The following is a 19,578-nucleotide window of genomic DNA, read 5'->3' on the forward strand; positions in this document are numbered from 1 at the left end:
TGCGTGTACCGACAATGCACCGGTGACGTATCAGCCTAATCTCTGGGTGACCTTTCTCAGTCGTAGAATAGTGTGTCATCCTAGCGTACGTGTCCTCCATGAAACTTTCTAAACCTTGTGGTGTCCCATGACCGTCCCCCCTCCTCTGGTTACTTCGAAAATCCTTCAGTCGTTTTTAGAATGCGAAAAACATATGCCAAATACGCGCAGAATACATGCATTTACCCAACAATGAAATTTTGCGTTAATTTGTAAAATAGATTCTACGCGTTGGAAGTTTAATTAATTTGTAAAATACATATCGAACATTAAAGGTTTAATTAATTTTTAAAACATATGCTACGCGTTAAATGTTCAATTAAATCGTGAAATACATTCCGTGTGTATTTTACATATTTTCCATGTTAAAATACACCATAAGTACAGGTATTCACTCGAGACAGAGTACTTACTAGTTCAGTGATTATTACTTCTACTGGTATTGTGTATTTTACATATGTTCCATGTTAGAATACTCCATAAGTACAGGTATTCGCTCAAAACAAAGTACCTACTAGTTCAGTGGCTAGTACTTTTATTGGTAATGTGTATTTTGCATTTGTTCCATGTTAAAATACTTTATAAGTACATGTATTCACTCGAGACAGAGTACCTACTAGTTCAGTGGCTAGTACTTTTACTAGCAATGTGTATTTTATATATTTTCCATGTTAAAGTACTTCATAAGTACATGTATTCACTCGAGACAAGGTACCTACTAGTTCAGTGACTATTACTTCTACTGGTATTGTGTATTTTACATATATTTCATTTTAAAATACTCCATAAGTACAGGTATTCACTCAAGACAGAGTACCTACTAGTTCAGTAACTATTACTTTTACTAGTAATCTGTATTTTACATTTGTTCCATGTTAAAGTACTTCATAAGTACATGTATTCACTCGAGACAAAGTACCTACTAGTTCAGTGACTATTACTTCTACTGGTATTGTGTATTTTACATATATTTCATTTTAAAATACTCCATAAGTACAGGTATTCACTAGAGACAAAGTACCTACTAGTTCAGTAACTATTACTTTTACTGGTAATGTGTATTTTACATATCTTCCACATTAAAATACTCCATAAGTACTTGTATTCACTCGAGACAGAGTACTAATTCAGTAGCTAGTACTTTTACTGGTAATTACCATACGTTTAATTATACTCGATCGCAGTGGCGGTCGAACGTCGACACGTTCAAGTGACCACGTTGAACGTTCCTCGAGTTATTCAATATAAGTTCTCCTATCGAACTCGTATTTTTATTTACTCGTATCTGTCGCACACGCGGCCCAACCATAACCTCATCTTATTCAGATTCCTATTGACGGCAATCACAGAGAGCTTGCCACGTTCTAAGAGGAAAAATACCGTCTCGAGGTCGTCGAGATCTGTTTGAAGGTTCGTTCAACCTTGCCCAACGAGCACGAGAAAACGCGAGGTACAACACAACACGCGGCGATCCTCTGATCGTTGTTCCGCAGGGGATTTCTCTCCACGGACCTTCGCGGTTGCTTTTTTATGGAATTGTCCCGAGACCGGGTTTGTGGGCCATAAAACGTGGCAATTACTTTGTTCCATATTTCATGCGCGATTATCCTATCGAAAGTTCGGTAAACACGAGAAGAAAACGTACATCGAACCGTGACGCGTGTATTTTACTGCTTAACGAACATTTGAATACTTTCAATCGGGTTCAAGATTTCGGTGAATACGTCCCGTCAAGGAACGAGAAACTGGGTCGCAAGGTTGGAAAAATATTTCAGTCGCGATAACGATCACGCTCCGGATAGTCCAATAAACCAGTATCCACCATTGTACACGATACTTAACCGAGCAACAAAAACATCGTTAAATTTTTACTCGAGAAACTGGAATTCAAGACGAACGATACCTCGTTGCGAACAGTACGCAAGTATCGCGAACGATTGATAAACGAGTCTTTGTAGGTCAATTTATATATTCATAAAATTATAAGAAAAAATATAAAAAAGTATAGAAATTAACGTAATCGGTTAAAAAATTTCCGAGAATTGTGTTACCATACGTTTACCTTCGACAAAATTGTCTACACCGTTGGTAACATTTCGCGTTATTCGAATTATTGTACCTTTGTATAGTTTATAATTTTTGCAAAGTCTTACAATTTTTACAAGGTTTATGTGATCATAACCAGAATCGCGTACCGGACCATAAGTAGTCGTTCGTTTGAATTAATTGCGAGAATATTCGATTTTGTACGAACGCGATGCACCCGATGCACTCGATGCACCAGATGCACCTGCGAAGGAACGAAGTTGCATCCGCGCGCGCGACGTTCGAAACGCGTGGTCGTTAATCAACGCGAAAGAATCGCTAACCGACAGCCTCGACCGTGAAAATTGCGCTTGAAATTTCCAGAAACGCGTGAAACCGACAGAATGTTTAATTGCATTTGCGACAGCTTCGAACGGATTCGCGCGTCACGCTCGGTTAAGTGTTGTAACGTATAGGATCGTAAAGTAAAACGTAACGTCTCGACGAATAAGAAACCTGGCCACGCCTTCGACGCGAAGCCGGACGAGATGGAAAATACGTCTCGTCTTCCTGTTGGATCTATTGTGTTCCATATTCGACAATGAGTCACCTTGCCTGAAAGAAGACCCGACTTGAATCGTAACATTTATTTCCTTGAATATTCCTCAGAATTCCGTATCGATCCCAAGGCGAGTGCATCTAATTTCCATGCTCTCTCATATGAATTAGCATCGATAATTGTATCTTCTATTTTTAGTGAACTATGCGCTTCGAATTTATCGACGATGAATTTTTGTTCGCGTTGTGCAACGGTACGATATCTTTTCTTTCGCGAGCTTCCCTTTGTTTAATTTTTCGACACGACGAAACAATAAAATTGCAAACGAGCGATTATTTAATTTACGATGAATTTGAATCTTTCGAATAGATGGATGTTCATTTTTGATGTTCGAGTAAATGATTGGTGTTTAAAAATGAATGTAAACATCGTACGATATTTAGATATAAAGATATAAACGTGTTTCTTTAAATGCATCGCAATTGAATTAAATTTGAAATCGTCAACCTGTCGAGAAAAAATTAACCTCGTCTGTTTTCGACTATGAACTATATTAAGCATTGACATTATACGAAGGTCAGTAAATAAGATACCGTGGTTTAAAATATGCACTTTTTTTACCTTGTTAATATACTTTCCACGACGAGTGTACTGTGAGCAATTACAGAGAAGGTCTCCGAGCGATATCGCGAAAGAAATCGGTATAAATTATATTTTTATAATAATAATGTTATTTTTCATTAGATTATGCGACACGACAATTTGACCAATAGAAAGTTAAACTTTCTAAAAAAAATTCCTATCACTGAGCGATGAAAACCAGTCAGATTCCAACCACAGGCAATCTTTCCAACTGTGCAGTGTACATTTTGTGCTTCTCTTCTAACTTACGATCAATTTCATAATTCGATTTAATAATGTTACTAAAGTTTTCTTTAGATTATGCAACACAACAATTTGACCAATAGAAAAGTAACTTTCTAAAAAAATTCCTATCAGTAAACGATGAGAACCAGTCAGATTCCAACCAGAGGCAATCTTTCCAACTGTGCAGTGTACATTTTGTGCTTCTCTTCTAACTTACGATCAATTTCATAATTCGATTTAATAATGTTTCTAAAGTTTTCTTTAGATTATGCAACACAACAATTTGACCAATAGAAAAGTAACTTTCTAAAAAAATTCCTATCAGTAAACGATGAGAACCAGTCAGATTCCAACCAGAGGCAATCTTTCCAACTGTGCAGTGTACATTTTGTGCTTCTCTTCTAACTTACGATCAATTTCATAATTCGATTTAATAATGTTACTAAAGTTTTCTTTAGATTATGCAACACAACAATTTGACCAATAGAAAAGTAACTTTCTAAAAAAATTCCTATCAGTAAACGAGGAGAACCAGTCAGATTCCAACCAGAGGCAATCTTTCCAACTGTGCAGTGTACATTTTGTTCTTCTGTGCTAACTTACAATCAATTTCATGGTTCGATCTAATAATGTTACCAAAGTATGACGTCGTGATCACGTACAGTACGGAAAACGTTAAAATCAATACCACGACAAATAAGTCAGACTGTGTCTGAAATGCGTGAGCCTTCCTCTGTCAATAGTGATCATTAATCATTCAACGTACCGAGGTCTGTTTAGCTTGGACGAAACTCGTTGCAGTTTATAAGCTCGAGGAAGTTACAGGTGATGTAGACGGGGAACTAAACGCTTAGAAACTTCTACTCACCATGAGATTCCTGACAAATTGCTCACCTTTAATACTTCCCACGAAATTCGCGTCAATCAACGTCTTCATTGTTCTCCAGTTTTTCCTGGTCGACCGGCTCGGAATGTCACGACACAAAACCGGCCAATAAAATTGCGTAAACATTTTTGTTTCCGTGACTCTAGTGTTTATTTGATCCATCGAGAGATTTAAGGGCGCCTAGGGCCCCAAAAATTTGAATGATAATTTTAATTTTTGTAATTTATTTCTATTTTGCCGAGCTATGAGAATTTTTCAAGATTCAATAATTTATCGAGTATAAAAAAATATTTGTTTCTGTGCTATTATAATTTGGTCGATCCATCGAGGGATTTACAGTTGCCCAAAACCTCAAAAATTAGGTTTCTCTTAAGAAAACCATTTACAATTTCTGTAAATTTTTTATGTATCAATAATTGCATAAAAATTGTCATTTCAGTATTACTAATGTTTATTAATACATTTAACGCTGCTCAAGGATCCCGAAAATTAGATTTCTCTCTCGAGGAAACCATTTGACAAGTAATTTACAATCTCTGTAATTTTGTTAGGTTTCCCCAAGCTGCAAGCATTTTTCCAATTACGATAATCCGTTATATACGGTGTCTATAAAAAAAAAGAAACGAGATGCACGATTGGCATATTTTCAAGATTCAGATATTTGTTTCACGAAAAAAACGTGAAACAAAAAATCATTATTTTCTATACCCCTGGTCAGAAACCCTTCAATGAAAATCCGATCGGTCGTATCGAACTCAATCGTGGCGCGTAAATAAGGTGTAGGTATGTAGTTGCGTCATTGAACGAGGACGTCGACCTCGATCCTTCTCCGTCGAATGAAAAGTTCCTGTTTGACCCGAATTTCGTTACGTGTCACGAGCGGCGAAAGGAAAAAAAAAAAAACACTCACACTCGCGCACACACATACACACACACACAGACTCGTGTGGATTTCAGCGGTGCCTTCGGGCCGTCACGAGCGGTAAAAAATGATTGTATCGGGGATTTCTTCCTCGCCTGGCACACAACGCAACACGTGTCCGCAATTAAAGCGTACGATGAAAAACTTTTCATTCGAGTTTGTGCCTCGAGTTCCTCACTCGAGGTATCATCGCACCCTGAGAGCGAAAACGACTATTTCAAATTTTACTCAATTAATCCTATAGATCAAAAGTCAATATAAAAAGAAAAAATTTTTTTTTCTTCGTATTATTCCTAGTGCCTTTTCAAAAAATTCAAAATCAATACAACAATTTTTTTTTCACATTATTCCTACTGTATTTTTAAAAAATTCAAAATCAATATAAAAAAAATGTCTTTTTTTGTTCATATTATTCCTACTGTCTTTTTAAAAAATTCAGAATCAATATAAAAAGAATTTTTTTTTTAAATATTATTCCTACTGTATTTTTAAAAAATTCAAAATCAATATAAAAAAAATTTTTTTTTTCTTCATATTATTCCTACTGTCTTTTTAAAAAATACAGAATCAATATAAAGAAAAATTTTTTTTTCACATTATTCCTACTGTATTTTTAAAAAATTCAAAATCAATATAAAAAAAATTTCTTTTTTTGTTCATGTTATTCCTACTGTCTTTTTAAAAAATTCAGAATCAATATAAAAAGAATTTTTTTTTTAAATATTATTTCTACTGTATTTTTAAAAAATTCAAAATCAATATAAAAAAAATTTCTTTTTTTCTTCATATTATTCCTACTGTCTTTTTAAAAAATTCAAAATCAATATAAAAAAAAAAAAATTTTTTTTTTTTTTATATTATTTTTAATGGCTTTTTAAAAAATTTCCGCGATCGTCACGAGATTCGAGAGACCGGTAACGGATAAAAATCGCGTGGTTATTAATTTTCACGCCGCACGGATCGCGGCGCAGCGACCGTTAAACGGTGGCCATAATGGCGGACTTCCGCTCGTGGTTACAAACGTCCCCGTAACGGGGAAGTGAATTCGACTGATCGTCGTTTCTCGGGTACACGGTCAGAAACCAAACGACTTAATCGCCGATCTGCACGCCGGCCAGGAATTTATGCAAATCACGGTATCCGCCAGACTTCGCAATTGCACTCGCGCCCGGTTCAAAGATAGCGCTGACAAATTGGCCCCAGATTAAGGGCATTTCGGAGGGGGCATGCACGGTAACCGGGTAAAGACGAAACGAAACTGGGTCTGCGACCCCCGCACGACGCTCTTTCGTGTACGTTTCACTTTGTTACCTTCGTTTGCCACTAATATTAACGTTCACGGGCGTACGTCGATATCGCGCCGGTTCCTTTAACCTCGTATCGAGGCACGCGTGTCTTCCACCAGATTGGTGAAAATATTGGATGACGAGAACACTGGGAGCGAGATTGAAAATTGGTTAACGAGAGATAAATACGAATGATTCGCGTATTTATTAATTTCGTTTCGAAGCTAACGAAGAGGTTATGTGCGTACCGTGTATTTAATAGTCTTTTCAAATTTTATTTGAAAAAGAAAATAGTAGAATTTATTTGAAAGAGAAATATACTGATATATGTCTTTACCGAGTACATCTTAGTCCCTGAAAAGAAACCTACACAGAAATGTAGAGGTTATGTACGTACCGGGTATTTAATAAATAACGTTTTTAAATTTTACTTGAAAGAGAAATATACTTATATATCTTTCCGGAGTACATCTTAGTCCCCGAAAAGAAACCTACACAGAACTGTAGAGGTTATGTACGTACCGTGTATTTAATAAATAACCTTTTTCAATTTTACTCGAAAGAGTAGGATTTATTTGAAAGAGAAATATACTTATATATCTTTCCCGAGTAGAATTCAGTCCCTGAAAAGAAACCTACGCATAAACGTACAAAATGTCTTTCATAACCTGTTTCTCTTCCTTGCGAACGAGAGAAAAAGAGAGAGAAAGACACGGAGACGAATAGTATACAATTCCAGGTAGGATCGTTTCGCCTAGAACGGTTCGCTGGTAGACCGAAAATGAAATTTTCCGTGACAGTTCGTCCCCACGTGCGAATCACGTTTGACCGGCGTGCGCATCACGGGACTCATTGTAATCGTACCATTGCGCTCGCACGCTTTCGACGCGTCGCACGTACCGAACTCGCTGAAACGAACGTGCAATTTAATTGTCTCGTTCGGAGATGCATCTGGATTCGGTAACGAGACGAATTACCACCGCGACGATGTTCTACATATAAGGTAGAACGCGTACGAATAACCACCAATTCTTTACGCAACGATTTCAATAATACCACAACAACACGAGAACGCGAGCTGTAATACTTTCCCCGTTTCACGAGAGTTTCGCGCGGCCCGGTGGCCCCTCCCCCCACCCCTTCGAATCGAGCGCGCGAGATATTTCGCCGCAAAATGTATACGGTAGAGTGCTGTGCACAACACGTGCGTGCTCGTACCTCGTTACCATCGTACAACGTGCTCTCCACCACTCTCGCATTATATTTACGTGTCTACGGTCAGTACAATGTACGATCGTTTCACCACGTGGTCTCTACAACAACGTTTGAGGTTATCCCACTCATATCGACGCGGCCGAGCGCGCCGCGCCACCTCGAGTACGTACACACTCGACCACGATCGAGGGAACACACAGGGAGACACGCCTACGGGCCGACGGGAGAGTAGGTGCATCGGCCTGAACCACACCGAGGAAAATTATTGATTTTCCTTTACCCACCGAGCCGGTGGTTGTCCCGTGCTAGCATTGCGAGAGGCAACGCCGTCCCTTGGCACGACCGGGACGCCCTGCATTCGAAGACAATGGCCTTAGGTCAGTGAGCCTGGTGCCATCGTGACACCGTGGAAATCGAATATCCACGGATACGTAATCTTATCGCGTCGTACGAATTGTGCAACTATCGTCGAGTTTCAAGTTCGAATCGTATCGAGATCACGGGTAGGGAGGGGAGGGGGGATATATAGAATATCGCGGTGCACGCAGACTCTGGGTAATTATTGTTTTTGTTTCGAAGCGGATCGAGGATCGATATAGGTTAGGTTCGGGCCGCGGAAACATACAGAGGAAGGATATAGTTCGACGGTTCGCACGAAAGTCGAAACGCGATAAGAGGAACTTCTATTGGTCAATAACAGGGTTGGGTAGAGTTTACTCCAAGTAAGATAAATAATCGTTTGGATCGATTGGTTCAGTTTCGGTGATTTATTGTTTTTGTTAGGTTGAATTACTTAGAGAGAGAAATTGGAAACTGTGGTAACATTCTTTCGATTTATTTTCATTTATTTATTTCGTTAGGAAAGACTGTTGAAGATTTTCTAGATCTTTTTATTTATTCACTTCATTGGCTATCGATCGCGAGAATATTTTTATTCGATGTATTAGGTTGTTCGGAAAGTCATTTTGTTTTTTTTTTTTTGTGAAAATGAAACACGATTTTTTTAGAGTGTACGAATATTTTATTAAATTATATGTTCTCCATTTTGGAAAAGAAAATGACTTTTCGAGCAACACAATATTTTGGAAATTACGTAGGGAGTTAACCTCACTTTGCGTTTAGTTCGAGAAAATTATTCTTGAATAATTTAAGGGTAAACAATTTAGTCCGTAGTGGTACCGAATCTACGTGTTGTAGAACTTTTTTAATATTAACGATGCCTCCTTTGATCGTGGCAAATGTCTTTTTTGTCTATAGGATAAATCACCACTGATAACAGAAGTGTGCTTTGATTATTTGATTCGTAAATTTTAATACCGTTCGCGAGTAAACGAAATTTTCGTTTAGTAAATTAACCTTTTCCGATCACAATTTAGTCATCATCCAAACAGTAAGTATATCTTATTCTAAAAGAACAATATAAATATACAATATAAGGTAAGTAACGAATTATTCTTTTTTTCAACGATGAAAAATATATTGTATTTCATTATGACGAAAATGTAAAATTTCTTACTTAAATATTTCCTGTATACAAGTATAAGATACAAAAATTCGAATAAACAACGACTTGTGTTATTAATTCCCTACCCGAGCCATTTGTACGCGAAAAATTCTTTCCGTTATTTAAAGATTGTTCTTTGTTAATCTGTCACATTAACTACCTTATTCTTGACCACAAATGCAGTTGCAATATTTAGACGGGACCTCCATCGGTTAAATATAAACGTACTAAATAACTCTTCAAACGAATACCGTGGACGCAATTGGCGCTCGATAATATCGATACAGCTCGAGCACAATCGAAACTCAAGATGGAACTTTATCTCTACGCGCGTCCTACCTCAACGTGTATCTTCATTTACAAAATGAAAAATTTGAAAGACACGACGCTCTTACCATTCATTGTGCATCGAACTATCATTTTTTTTTTTCTTCCACGGAACTAAAACAACAATTTGACAAATATACGATCGTATCTAATCTGCACAAATATGCAGTTCTCTTTGTGGATCTGCTTCGATATTTTTAATTGGCAAGGTCGACTATTGTTTCCGTATGTCGTATCGAGAGACAATTATTCTTTTTTTTTTTTTACAAGATAACCAATTAGACGTCATAGATCCATGAGAAACTGATGACGAATTTGCGACACGTTTCTTTAATGGAAAAAATAAAATACAATGGTGTGCGTTGGGAATCTCAACGACGAATCGTAGAACAATTGTACTATATATTTTTTCTCGAGCGACGAGAAAAGTTTATCTGATTATAGATATTATAATCTGATAAGAAGAATGACCGAGACTGACTGATAACCGACTTTCTCGAACTCTATTTACAAATCTTCAGTTTTTTCGATCATTGGAAAACTTTGAAAATGTTATTAAATAAATACAGGGTAATTGAAAATGTTATTAAATCGATACAGAGTAATTGATAATGTTATTAAATCAATACAGTTTTTTGCCGTTTTTCATAACGACCGCGATTAAAAATCTTTTATCTATTTCATTTAGCGGAACTATTTTTATTAACGAGTGTCGAGCAATTTTCTTCGTATTTTATAAAAAAGAATAATAAAAAAAAAAAAAAAAAAAAATGAGATTACATTACACGGTTTCCTCGATTGGAATACAAGGTTGATACGCAGAGTCGAATATAATGTTTTTCTAAAACAAGAAAACAAGACTATAATGGTTCCATAGTTTTTTTTCTGTACGTCACCGATTGCCAGCAATATTTATATATATATGTTTAATTTCTAACGAGATTGAACGTGCTGTTCGACGGGAATAAATTACTGAATCCATTACACGAAACGTGATATTCTTTGGTACAAATATGTAATGACAAATTACCGATCGCGCGATAAACCTGGACAATGTGAAAAGTCAATGCTTCCAACGGTACGAAGTTTGAACGAAAACGGGTTGGTTCGAGTGCGAGAATTAAGAAACGCTTAACGGATGTCACAACACCAGTCGTGATTCACGACAATCGTTGAAAGATTCGAGCGATTAAAGAAAAATGTCGCCGAAAGTTATCATCGCACTAAAACGTGCCACGATAAGGACACACGAGATCGTTTACTTCCAAGATCATTACTCGAAATATACCAGCACTTCCAAAATGAAATACGGCACACGATGGAACTGAACGGTAAAAATCCCAATAATTTACCAACGATCCGTCGATCCTTTGTAAATAAAAATGGTCGATTTCTAAACGCTTCACGGGACACCGGGGAACAAGAGACGAAAAACGACTCACCATTTTGGATGGAGTAGTCCCACTGGTTCTTGTCCTCCATCGTGGTTAAGGGCGACCGTCTTATCGAAAATTCAGGTCCGCGAAATTGAGATCCGAGTAGAGTTTGCACCCGTACGTTTTATCGGCTTCTGGTCCACGATCGAACCGAGCACGAGTCACCAAAAAAAAAAACAGGTTCCTTTCTCGATACGTGTGAAAAATCGTCGCCGCGAGACACCCGATCGAACGCACCGTGGATCGATACGAACTCGAGACGAGATCGAACGATGGTTGACAGCTCGTGTCGTAACGCGTCCGAAGCTCTCTTCCCTCTGTTTACGCGTACGAACTCGTCCTACGGATACACGTAACGTACGATCGCGTTTGAGTTCGGCTCGACGACTACTCGGTAAGTTTCGTAATTGCTTCGTCCCTTTTCGTCGCGTAACGGATCACCGCCGAGTCATCCAACCTTCGTGAAATCGTTCACGAGTGTGACGCCGGCCGGCCGATCGCTGGATTTTATACGCGGCCCGGTCACGTGACCTTCGCTAGCCTGGAAGGACCGACCGCGCATGCGCTGGTAATTGTTTACACGTGCCCACGAACCTGCCCCACCATGTGCACGTTACCACGTGCTTACTCGTAATCGGCATCGATAATTTTGGCAATTCCACGCCGTGCACTGTTCGAAATCCGATCGTGTAAACCACTTGAACTTATTCGATCGTCCCCTACGGTGTGTTTACGTCCAATTCGACGTGTTTCCGTAAACGCGTGCGATTCAATTGGGCGTTCTTATCTCTCTGCGGAACTACTTCGCGTCCGGAGGTCGGCGGTACGTGATGCAGCGCCGCGGTACTATAACACGGTACACGCGTTTCGTCGCGAAGGGCGTTGCGTCAGTGAATTGTATTTAATCTTGTACATTTATTTGCACGCTTAACCGATAGGACGAAACGATAATTTTATCTTTATTGTCGGTTTTGGAAAATTTCCGATCGCGGCGACCAATACGGGTAAACCAGTCACTTTTTTCCCGGTCGTAGATCCGCGAACGTTAATCTCGATTACTCGATAAGGTAACACGTGTCGATCGTTCAGTCATCCGTTGGAAAAGAAATTGTATACGCCCTTCACAAAGCATCGTTTCGTCACGAGTGACATCTTGTTGAAAAATTTCAAACGCGGCACAATTTCGATCATTCGAAAATATTAATTACCCCCGTTTCGACGCCGTAATCGCTCGTCGACGTCGAGATCGATTAACGATCGATCGGACGAGAGATTAGATTAATTGAACTTGACTTTTCCATTTCGCCTGAAGTGTCTACAATTTCACTTCACCGTGTTCCGAAATATTGGGTTGTTCGGAAAGTCATTTCGTTTTTTTTGTTTTTTTTTTTGGTGGAAACGAAAGACGATTTTTTTAGAGCGTATAAACATTTTATTGAATTACATATTCTCCATTTTTTTTGGTGAGAATGAAACACAATTTTTTTAGAGCGTATATACATTTTATTAAATTATATATTTTCCATTTTTTTTTTAGTGAGAATGAAACACGATTCTTTTAGATTGTATGAACATTTTATTAAATTATATATTCTCCATTTTTTTTTAGTGAAAATGAAACATGATTTTTTTAGAGCGTATAAAAATTTTATTAGATTATAAATTCTCCATTTTGGAAAACGAAACTTTTCGAACAACCCAATACATTGTTTCTTTTTTTTTATATATCTGGACAATACGAGTTTCTCTTTTTTTCTTTTCGAGTATTGCCCGATATTATTTATCAATACGTTTTTTAAAATATATTATCGATTCGATTAGTTCGTACCTGATGAATTTTTTTTTCAATACGAAATTCGATTTTTAGTTTCTCTTTCTTTCGATACGCATTGTGATACTTGAAACCAATTTAATAACACACCGGTGCGCGTTTCTAAGAAAGTTGACAGGATCCGGTTCGTTACACTTGTTAGCCAGAATCATTAACCAATAACGGGACTTTTCGTCACCGTGTGAATCATAGATCCTACTAAAATTTAGGCCCGGTAAATTCCCAGCAAACTTTCATCGTTTGATCGACCCACAAGCTATACTCTGACTCAATGGGTTTTTCTACGATCGAAATTTGAAGTGGTGTCACTTATGTTCCTTGATCATCGTACACGACTTTTACATTTTATAAGTAAACTTTCTAATCGAACTGTGACACTCGATTCGATTGTTGGCCACGAGGCGATGACTCTTTAATCGGGCCGGGCACTCGATTCGATTGTTGGCCACGAGGCGGCTGACCTAATATTTTATCGTTAATAAATAATTTTCGTTTATCGTCGTGTAACGATTTAAGTGGCGATGATTGAATTTCACGAGTGTGCCTTTGCAACCCCTTTGACTGGCCAAACAAAGTAACGAAAATAAATCGTAAAGCATTACGTCCGCATCTGTTCATTGAAGTATTTCGGGCTGGAGGCGGTCACTTTGGAAGTTCCCCGAAACGGATGGTATACTTAGAAATGTGTATAATAAATATGATCTATATCGTTGCTACGGTACAGCTGGTCGTTAAGCGATTATTTTTTCCTCGCGACGTTACCGTTACGGACACCACCATTTGGATGTGCGATTTCAAACGCAACCTGAGTGTATTTTAAACAACAACACGAACGTACGATAATAAATATTTTTATTGCACCAGAATTGTGTACGTTGAAAAGGTGCATCACTGAGCAAAAAAAGAAAAAAAAAAAGAAAGAAACGGTGAAATATTTCACGAAAAGAATAAAGGTACGTTCTTGAAAAAATTGTTAAATACTGAGGAGATGTTACACGGTATAAATATTTATTTAACTCCCCCTCGTGCCAGAGAATATTCCTAAGAATAGTTTTTTGTGTAATAGTGATATTCCATCGCGTCGTGGTAAAATAGACACCCTGTAAAAATAAAAATAAGTATATTTTAAGTACACAAGTGTGAGAAGTTATAAACCTGAGCTTGAAAATAATGTGTGTATGTACAAATTACACGAATTATACCAATTGTTTTGTATCTAAACCATGATCGCTCATTATCTGCCATTTTGTATTATATAGACGATTGGTACCCAAAATATACCTTCGAGTGTGTTTATCTATGTATTTTTTTAAATTATACGAATCAATTATTTTGAAAACTTTTCAAATGTACACTATGTACTTTTCTAAATTACACGAATCAATTATCTTGAAAACTTTTCAAATGTACACTATGTATTTTTCTAAATTATACGATCCAATTATCTCGAAAACTTTTCAAATGTACACTATGTATTTTTCTAAATGATATAAATCAATTATCTCAAAAACTTTTCAAATGTACACTATGTACTTTTCTAAATTATACGAATCAATTACTATTTTGAAAACTTGTCAAATGTACACTATGTATTTTTCTAAATTATACGAATCAATTATCTTGAAAACTTTTCAAAACTTTTCAATACATAGTGTACACTCACTATGTATTTTTCTAAATAATACGAATCAATTATCTCGAAAACTTTTCAAATGTACACTATGTATTTTTCTAAATTACACGAATCAATTATTTCGAAAACTTTTCAAACGTACACAATGGGGAATTAATTTGTAAACGAAGAGTTCTTCTTCTTATTATTATTAAATATCGAGTCTACGATCGTTCACTGCCTTTCTTTTTTTTTATTGTGAAAATAATAACGTGGCCAACGAATTCTCACGAGCACGATGCAATTCGAGACCACGTTCGGGAAACGGAAATGCAAGGAGAAGTGCACCGTTCGATCTCCTTTCGCGCGTGTACCACAAGACAACGAGGAACTCGCATCGAGGAGCTCGTGCCACTTTAATTTCATCAAGCCTGGATAACATTGTAACGTCAGTGTTATGTCATGGAACGTACCCGATGTTCACGTCGTCGTTTCGTCTTTATTATGCCAATAAACGAGCCGCTCGCACTCCGATGCTCCCAATGAAAATTAATAAATTCCCAAAGAACTCTATCGTCGAACATTCACTCTTCACTGGGGTTTTTTTTTTTTTTTGGAACTCGATAACAATTTAAATAAATCTCCAATGGGTACGTACAGATACCTGAAAAAAGGTTAGACAGGTATCTGAAATTGTCACGGTTCTTTATTGGATATTTCAATAATTTCGAAATAAAAATCGATTCTAAAGTTAATTATTTATTTTTGTACAATACAGAGACCTTTCCCAAAAATTAATCAGTAGAATTTTAGTGAAACCAGTTTGCAAATATTTTCAGTTTAGTATGGATGTAAAAATGTACATTTTGTTTTGGTAATGCTTATAAAAATGGTCCCATAAAACAAATATATTAGTATATTTTAGTATAGGCTTTTAATTATCTCGGAATAAGAATATTTGGAATGATATAGTGTAAAATAAAATTTGACCATTTGAATAAAAATGACGCAATTGTACTTGGATTTCGTTATTATCTACTCAAGGTCCATTTTTTGTTAGGAATTATACCTTGGTACCTGTTCATTGGAAATGGTCGAAAGAAACGAGTCGTGTACAAAACAAGCAACACGAATCTCCCATACATGGCTAGGAATTATTCTTCCAATGGTAACGTTGCATTACAGAAATCGGAACAGTCACTGCACTCGAAGTTCATTTTCAAGATGCATAGACAAGAAGCTACGATCAACAATAACAAACATCAACAACGATAACAAATGTTGATCGTTTGATAAAATTTAAATTAAGTCGATGGCCTAAGAATCAAATATTATTTTTGTAAATTGGACATTTATATAAATATACCTTTCTTTCTCTTTCTCAACTCTTTTTTTCAATAATTACTCGAGAATTAAATGCTTCGAGAATTGGTCATATATTTTTAAAAAATTTTTTTTTATTTTTATTCTCGAATCTCGATAATTATACCAAATGATTTGGAGTGCTCCAAAAATTGACGATACGTTTATTTAAATATTCTTTTCGTTCTTTTTCTCCGAGATTCGATCTCCATAATTTTATCCACGGAGAAACACCATGCATAGTGATCTCGGTGATCGGTAATATTTCCAAAAATGGTCACGTCGATGACAAGTACTCCAACTTCCGTCAGCGGGATTATTTATTCACCCGGGAGCCGCGCAAACTATTCGAGCATGATCGAATTGCATTTTAATTTCGAATGCTGGCGAACGATATTCTGTTCGAATATTTTTTTCCCCAGCTGTTACGTAATCGTCATTTCGATCGTCCTTCATGGTGATTAAACCAGCGATTTTGGATCAGAAATCACGAACACTGCGTCAGCGCGTGTATTACACGTCCTCGGATAAATTTATCATCGGCATAAGTATACATGCTTCATGTCATATTAGAAACGAATATTATACCGTACACAATGAGATCTACGTTTCGATGTTTTATTTCGGTCCTTCGCGGTACCCGAAAGTCTATTAGTATCTTAAAAAAAAATATAAGTAAATAAATTACAGATGAAGAAGATGGCTCCAATGGGTAAATATAAAAATGTAATATACATATGTATTATATTTCTGTAGATATTCACTTCGCCTGCAACGCATTTATTCGTGGGTCCCTCGTTGTTCACAAAGGTCAATTATTAATACCTGGATATATAACTAAATAAATTGTAAACGAAGAAAGAGAAAAATGTATTGCATAATTTTAAGTATCAACTTCACGTTCAACGTGCCAACCTTTATTTGGGTGCCCCAGAATGTATAATAGCCTAGAAAAAAATAATAATAAATTATTCACGAAGAGAAGGAAACGAAATTAAGTACAATAAGTATAAAATTGGAAAGTATGTTATACATTTCTTAATGTTAATTTTTCCTTCAACGTTTAATCTTTGAGTCTCTTGTAACACGTAAATGCAATAGAACACACATGTAAATAAATGGTACAAGATTCAATTATGTGAATAAAAAATGAAAAATATATTGTACATTATCCAGACGTTAATTTTTGTATACGAAGCTTGGTATAAGAAACATTCTTGTTCAGACTATACACGGTGTAAAATAAGTTAATCATTTTTCCATTACCAAATTCGCAAGACAAAATGTTTGCAACTCGCGCGTGTTATCATCGAAACAATTTATGTAAATCGCGATTCCCACTAATTTGGTTAGCTTGAACAGCGGATCCTGTGAGCTCGTTGTTATGCGCATTAGTTATTAGCGTGACTGCAGTGCGCGCGCGTTGCAAATGTCAATGCAATACGCAGAAGCGTATTCTTTCGACTATTTCCAGTGTGTCAACATTGTCTACTTTCGCAATATGTTTGTTGTTTTTCAATCTTTCCACAACGATGGAAAAAGCGCGCGTTTATACGAAAATATTTTCGTAAGGAAGAAGATTGTCATAAACGTCGATGATCGAGTTAAGAAAATTTTACAACTTCGAGAAATAATCGTTCATTGTTAATAATTGCACGTAGATTTAATTATTTTGAGAAGAACCGCGTCGCAACGAGAACATTTCACGGTGATAAATAATTGTTGCACTCGAGGTAGCCGATGACTTTCAAAAGTTTTGTAAATTTTTGTTGAACTCGATGTAGCCGGTGACTTTCAAAAGTTCGCGTTTAAAAAATTCCCCGATCTCGTATACATTCACGATGAGACATCGACAGTACGAAAATAAAACAGTCGAACGAATAAAATCCATTAAACATTACCATAAATACCTGGACAACAAAAAGTGGAACAACCGTTTTGTAACATCTGTAATGTTACATTGTCCATCGAAGAGCAGAGAGAAAAAAATTCTACGATCGAAGAACAATAAACGTTTGTGCAATAAAAAAAATTATTAAGAAATTTATCCTTTGTAAACGTTACCGTCAACGACAAAAAGAGAACGTTCTGTAACATCTGTGCATTAAACATAAAAAGAAACACTGCTACGATCCAAGAACGTTTGAACAGAAAAAGATACTTAAGAAATAATATTCTTTGTAAATTTTATCATAAATACCTAATAATAAACATGGAACGTTATACAATACCTGTAATTCTGTTTATTAAATATATAAAAAGGAAAACTTTTGCAATTGAAGAAGTAGTGGAAAAGGAATATAAATAAGTAGGGAAAAATGTTAACAAATCAAGGTGAATTGTTAAATGAAAATTCTAACTCAAAAAATCACTGTAAAAGCTAAATTTATAAGTATCGTTTATATCCAATGCATTCTAGACGATAAATACTCGATTCTAAAATTTACAATGTTGAGTGCAAATAAAAAAATACACAATCTTTGCGAAATAATAAACCGTAATGCGATAATAGTCGTTAGCGTCTCTGGAAAATTGATGAGTGATAAAATGAAACAAGAAGAAAAAAAGAACAATCGAGTGTCTTGTTTCAAGTGTTACGTTAAACAGACGCCCGATGGATCGTCAATGCACACGTGATCGTTGTTTCGAGTTAAAAAAAAAAAAAAATCATTTCTTCGAATCTCGTACCGCCGTGATTTATTATTTTCCAGCTTGTATTTATAGCCATTTTCTCGTTTTTATTACCTTTTGATGGACCGTTCGTTAGCACCTGCAAAGAGCTGCACTTCTATCCTTATTGTTGAATCTCAGCACCGGTCACACTGACGAGGAAAAGTATGGTTGCTTGATCAAACACACGGACACCTCCAATGTCAAAAAGCGAGACCCTGGTGAACGATTCGTCGCGAGAATTCTTTACCAGGTCCGATCTAATTAATCCTCGTTAAGCCATTGACAATCGTTTACGTAAACCATGTAAGTTGTACACCAGACGCGAACTTTTCGTCACGTGCACGTTACCTTGTCTCAACCGAGTGCATAAAAGCGACCACACACGTTCTGCGTTCTCCTGAAGTCGCATACTTCGCGCTGAATAGGGTACCACCTGTTAGCAACTGGCTCGAGATGGTAATCCTCGACGAATTCTAGGGAACAGTGTTGAAATGGGTTGATTTAAATTAGCAAACTATCAAAATGTGGACACGGTGAAGGATGGATACTTTTAGAGGTAAAGTACGGTGAAGTAGGTATCTAAAATCATTTTTGCATGAGTAGCAAAAATTGTTAACACGTCTTACCGTTATAAGTTTTGTGCACTTGATCTTTTGTCAAAGATTGATCATTTTCATTCCCAGATTACAGTCGAGTAAAAATTGGCGAAAGATTGAGATTCTATAAAAATATTGACAACTTGATCTAAGATAGACATTGGACTTATAAATGGAGGTGTAGATTAGAAATCTATATTTCTATATCGATAGAATTTGACTCTGATATCGCTGACGGAACAAGCAGTGAGATCGCTATCAACGGAGCAATATTGTAACAAAGCAAGGTACGGAGCAAGGATAAAATGAAAGTCGAGGTCAGCGCCTTGGAAATCCCACTTCGCCACGGGCAAGGTCCGCCATTGCGAAATTAAAAATCAACTTCCTGCTGACTCACGAACAATACTCGATCCGAGCTTAGAAACTATGTACGCCTGG

At 36.6% G+C, this 19,578-nt stretch overlaps 1 protein-coding gene across 1 annotated transcript in view; it reads right to left on the reverse strand.

The window, feature by feature from the left end:
• Nucleotides 1–11,554, reverse strand: part of Cah1 (carbonic anhydrase 1) — a 35,912-nt gene extending 24,358 nt beyond the window's left edge. The window contains exon 1 of the mRNA XM_076308863.1: nucleotides 11,073–11,554. Within this exon, the coding sequence (XP_076164978.1) occupies nucleotides 11,073–11,112 (40 nt within the window). The 5' untranslated portion in view covers nucleotides 11,113–11,554. The remainder of the gene's footprint in view (nucleotides 1–11,072) is intronic.
• Nucleotides 11,555–19,578: the final 8,024 nt, after the last annotated feature.

Source organism: Ptiloglossa arizonensis, chromosome 4 (genome assembly GCF_051014685.1).
Source record: "Ptiloglossa arizonensis isolate GNS036 chromosome 4, iyPtiAriz1_principal, whole genome shotgun sequence".
In the NCBI taxonomy this organism is placed as follows: domain Eukaryota; kingdom Metazoa; phylum Arthropoda; class Insecta; order Hymenoptera; family Colletidae; genus Ptiloglossa; species Ptiloglossa arizonensis.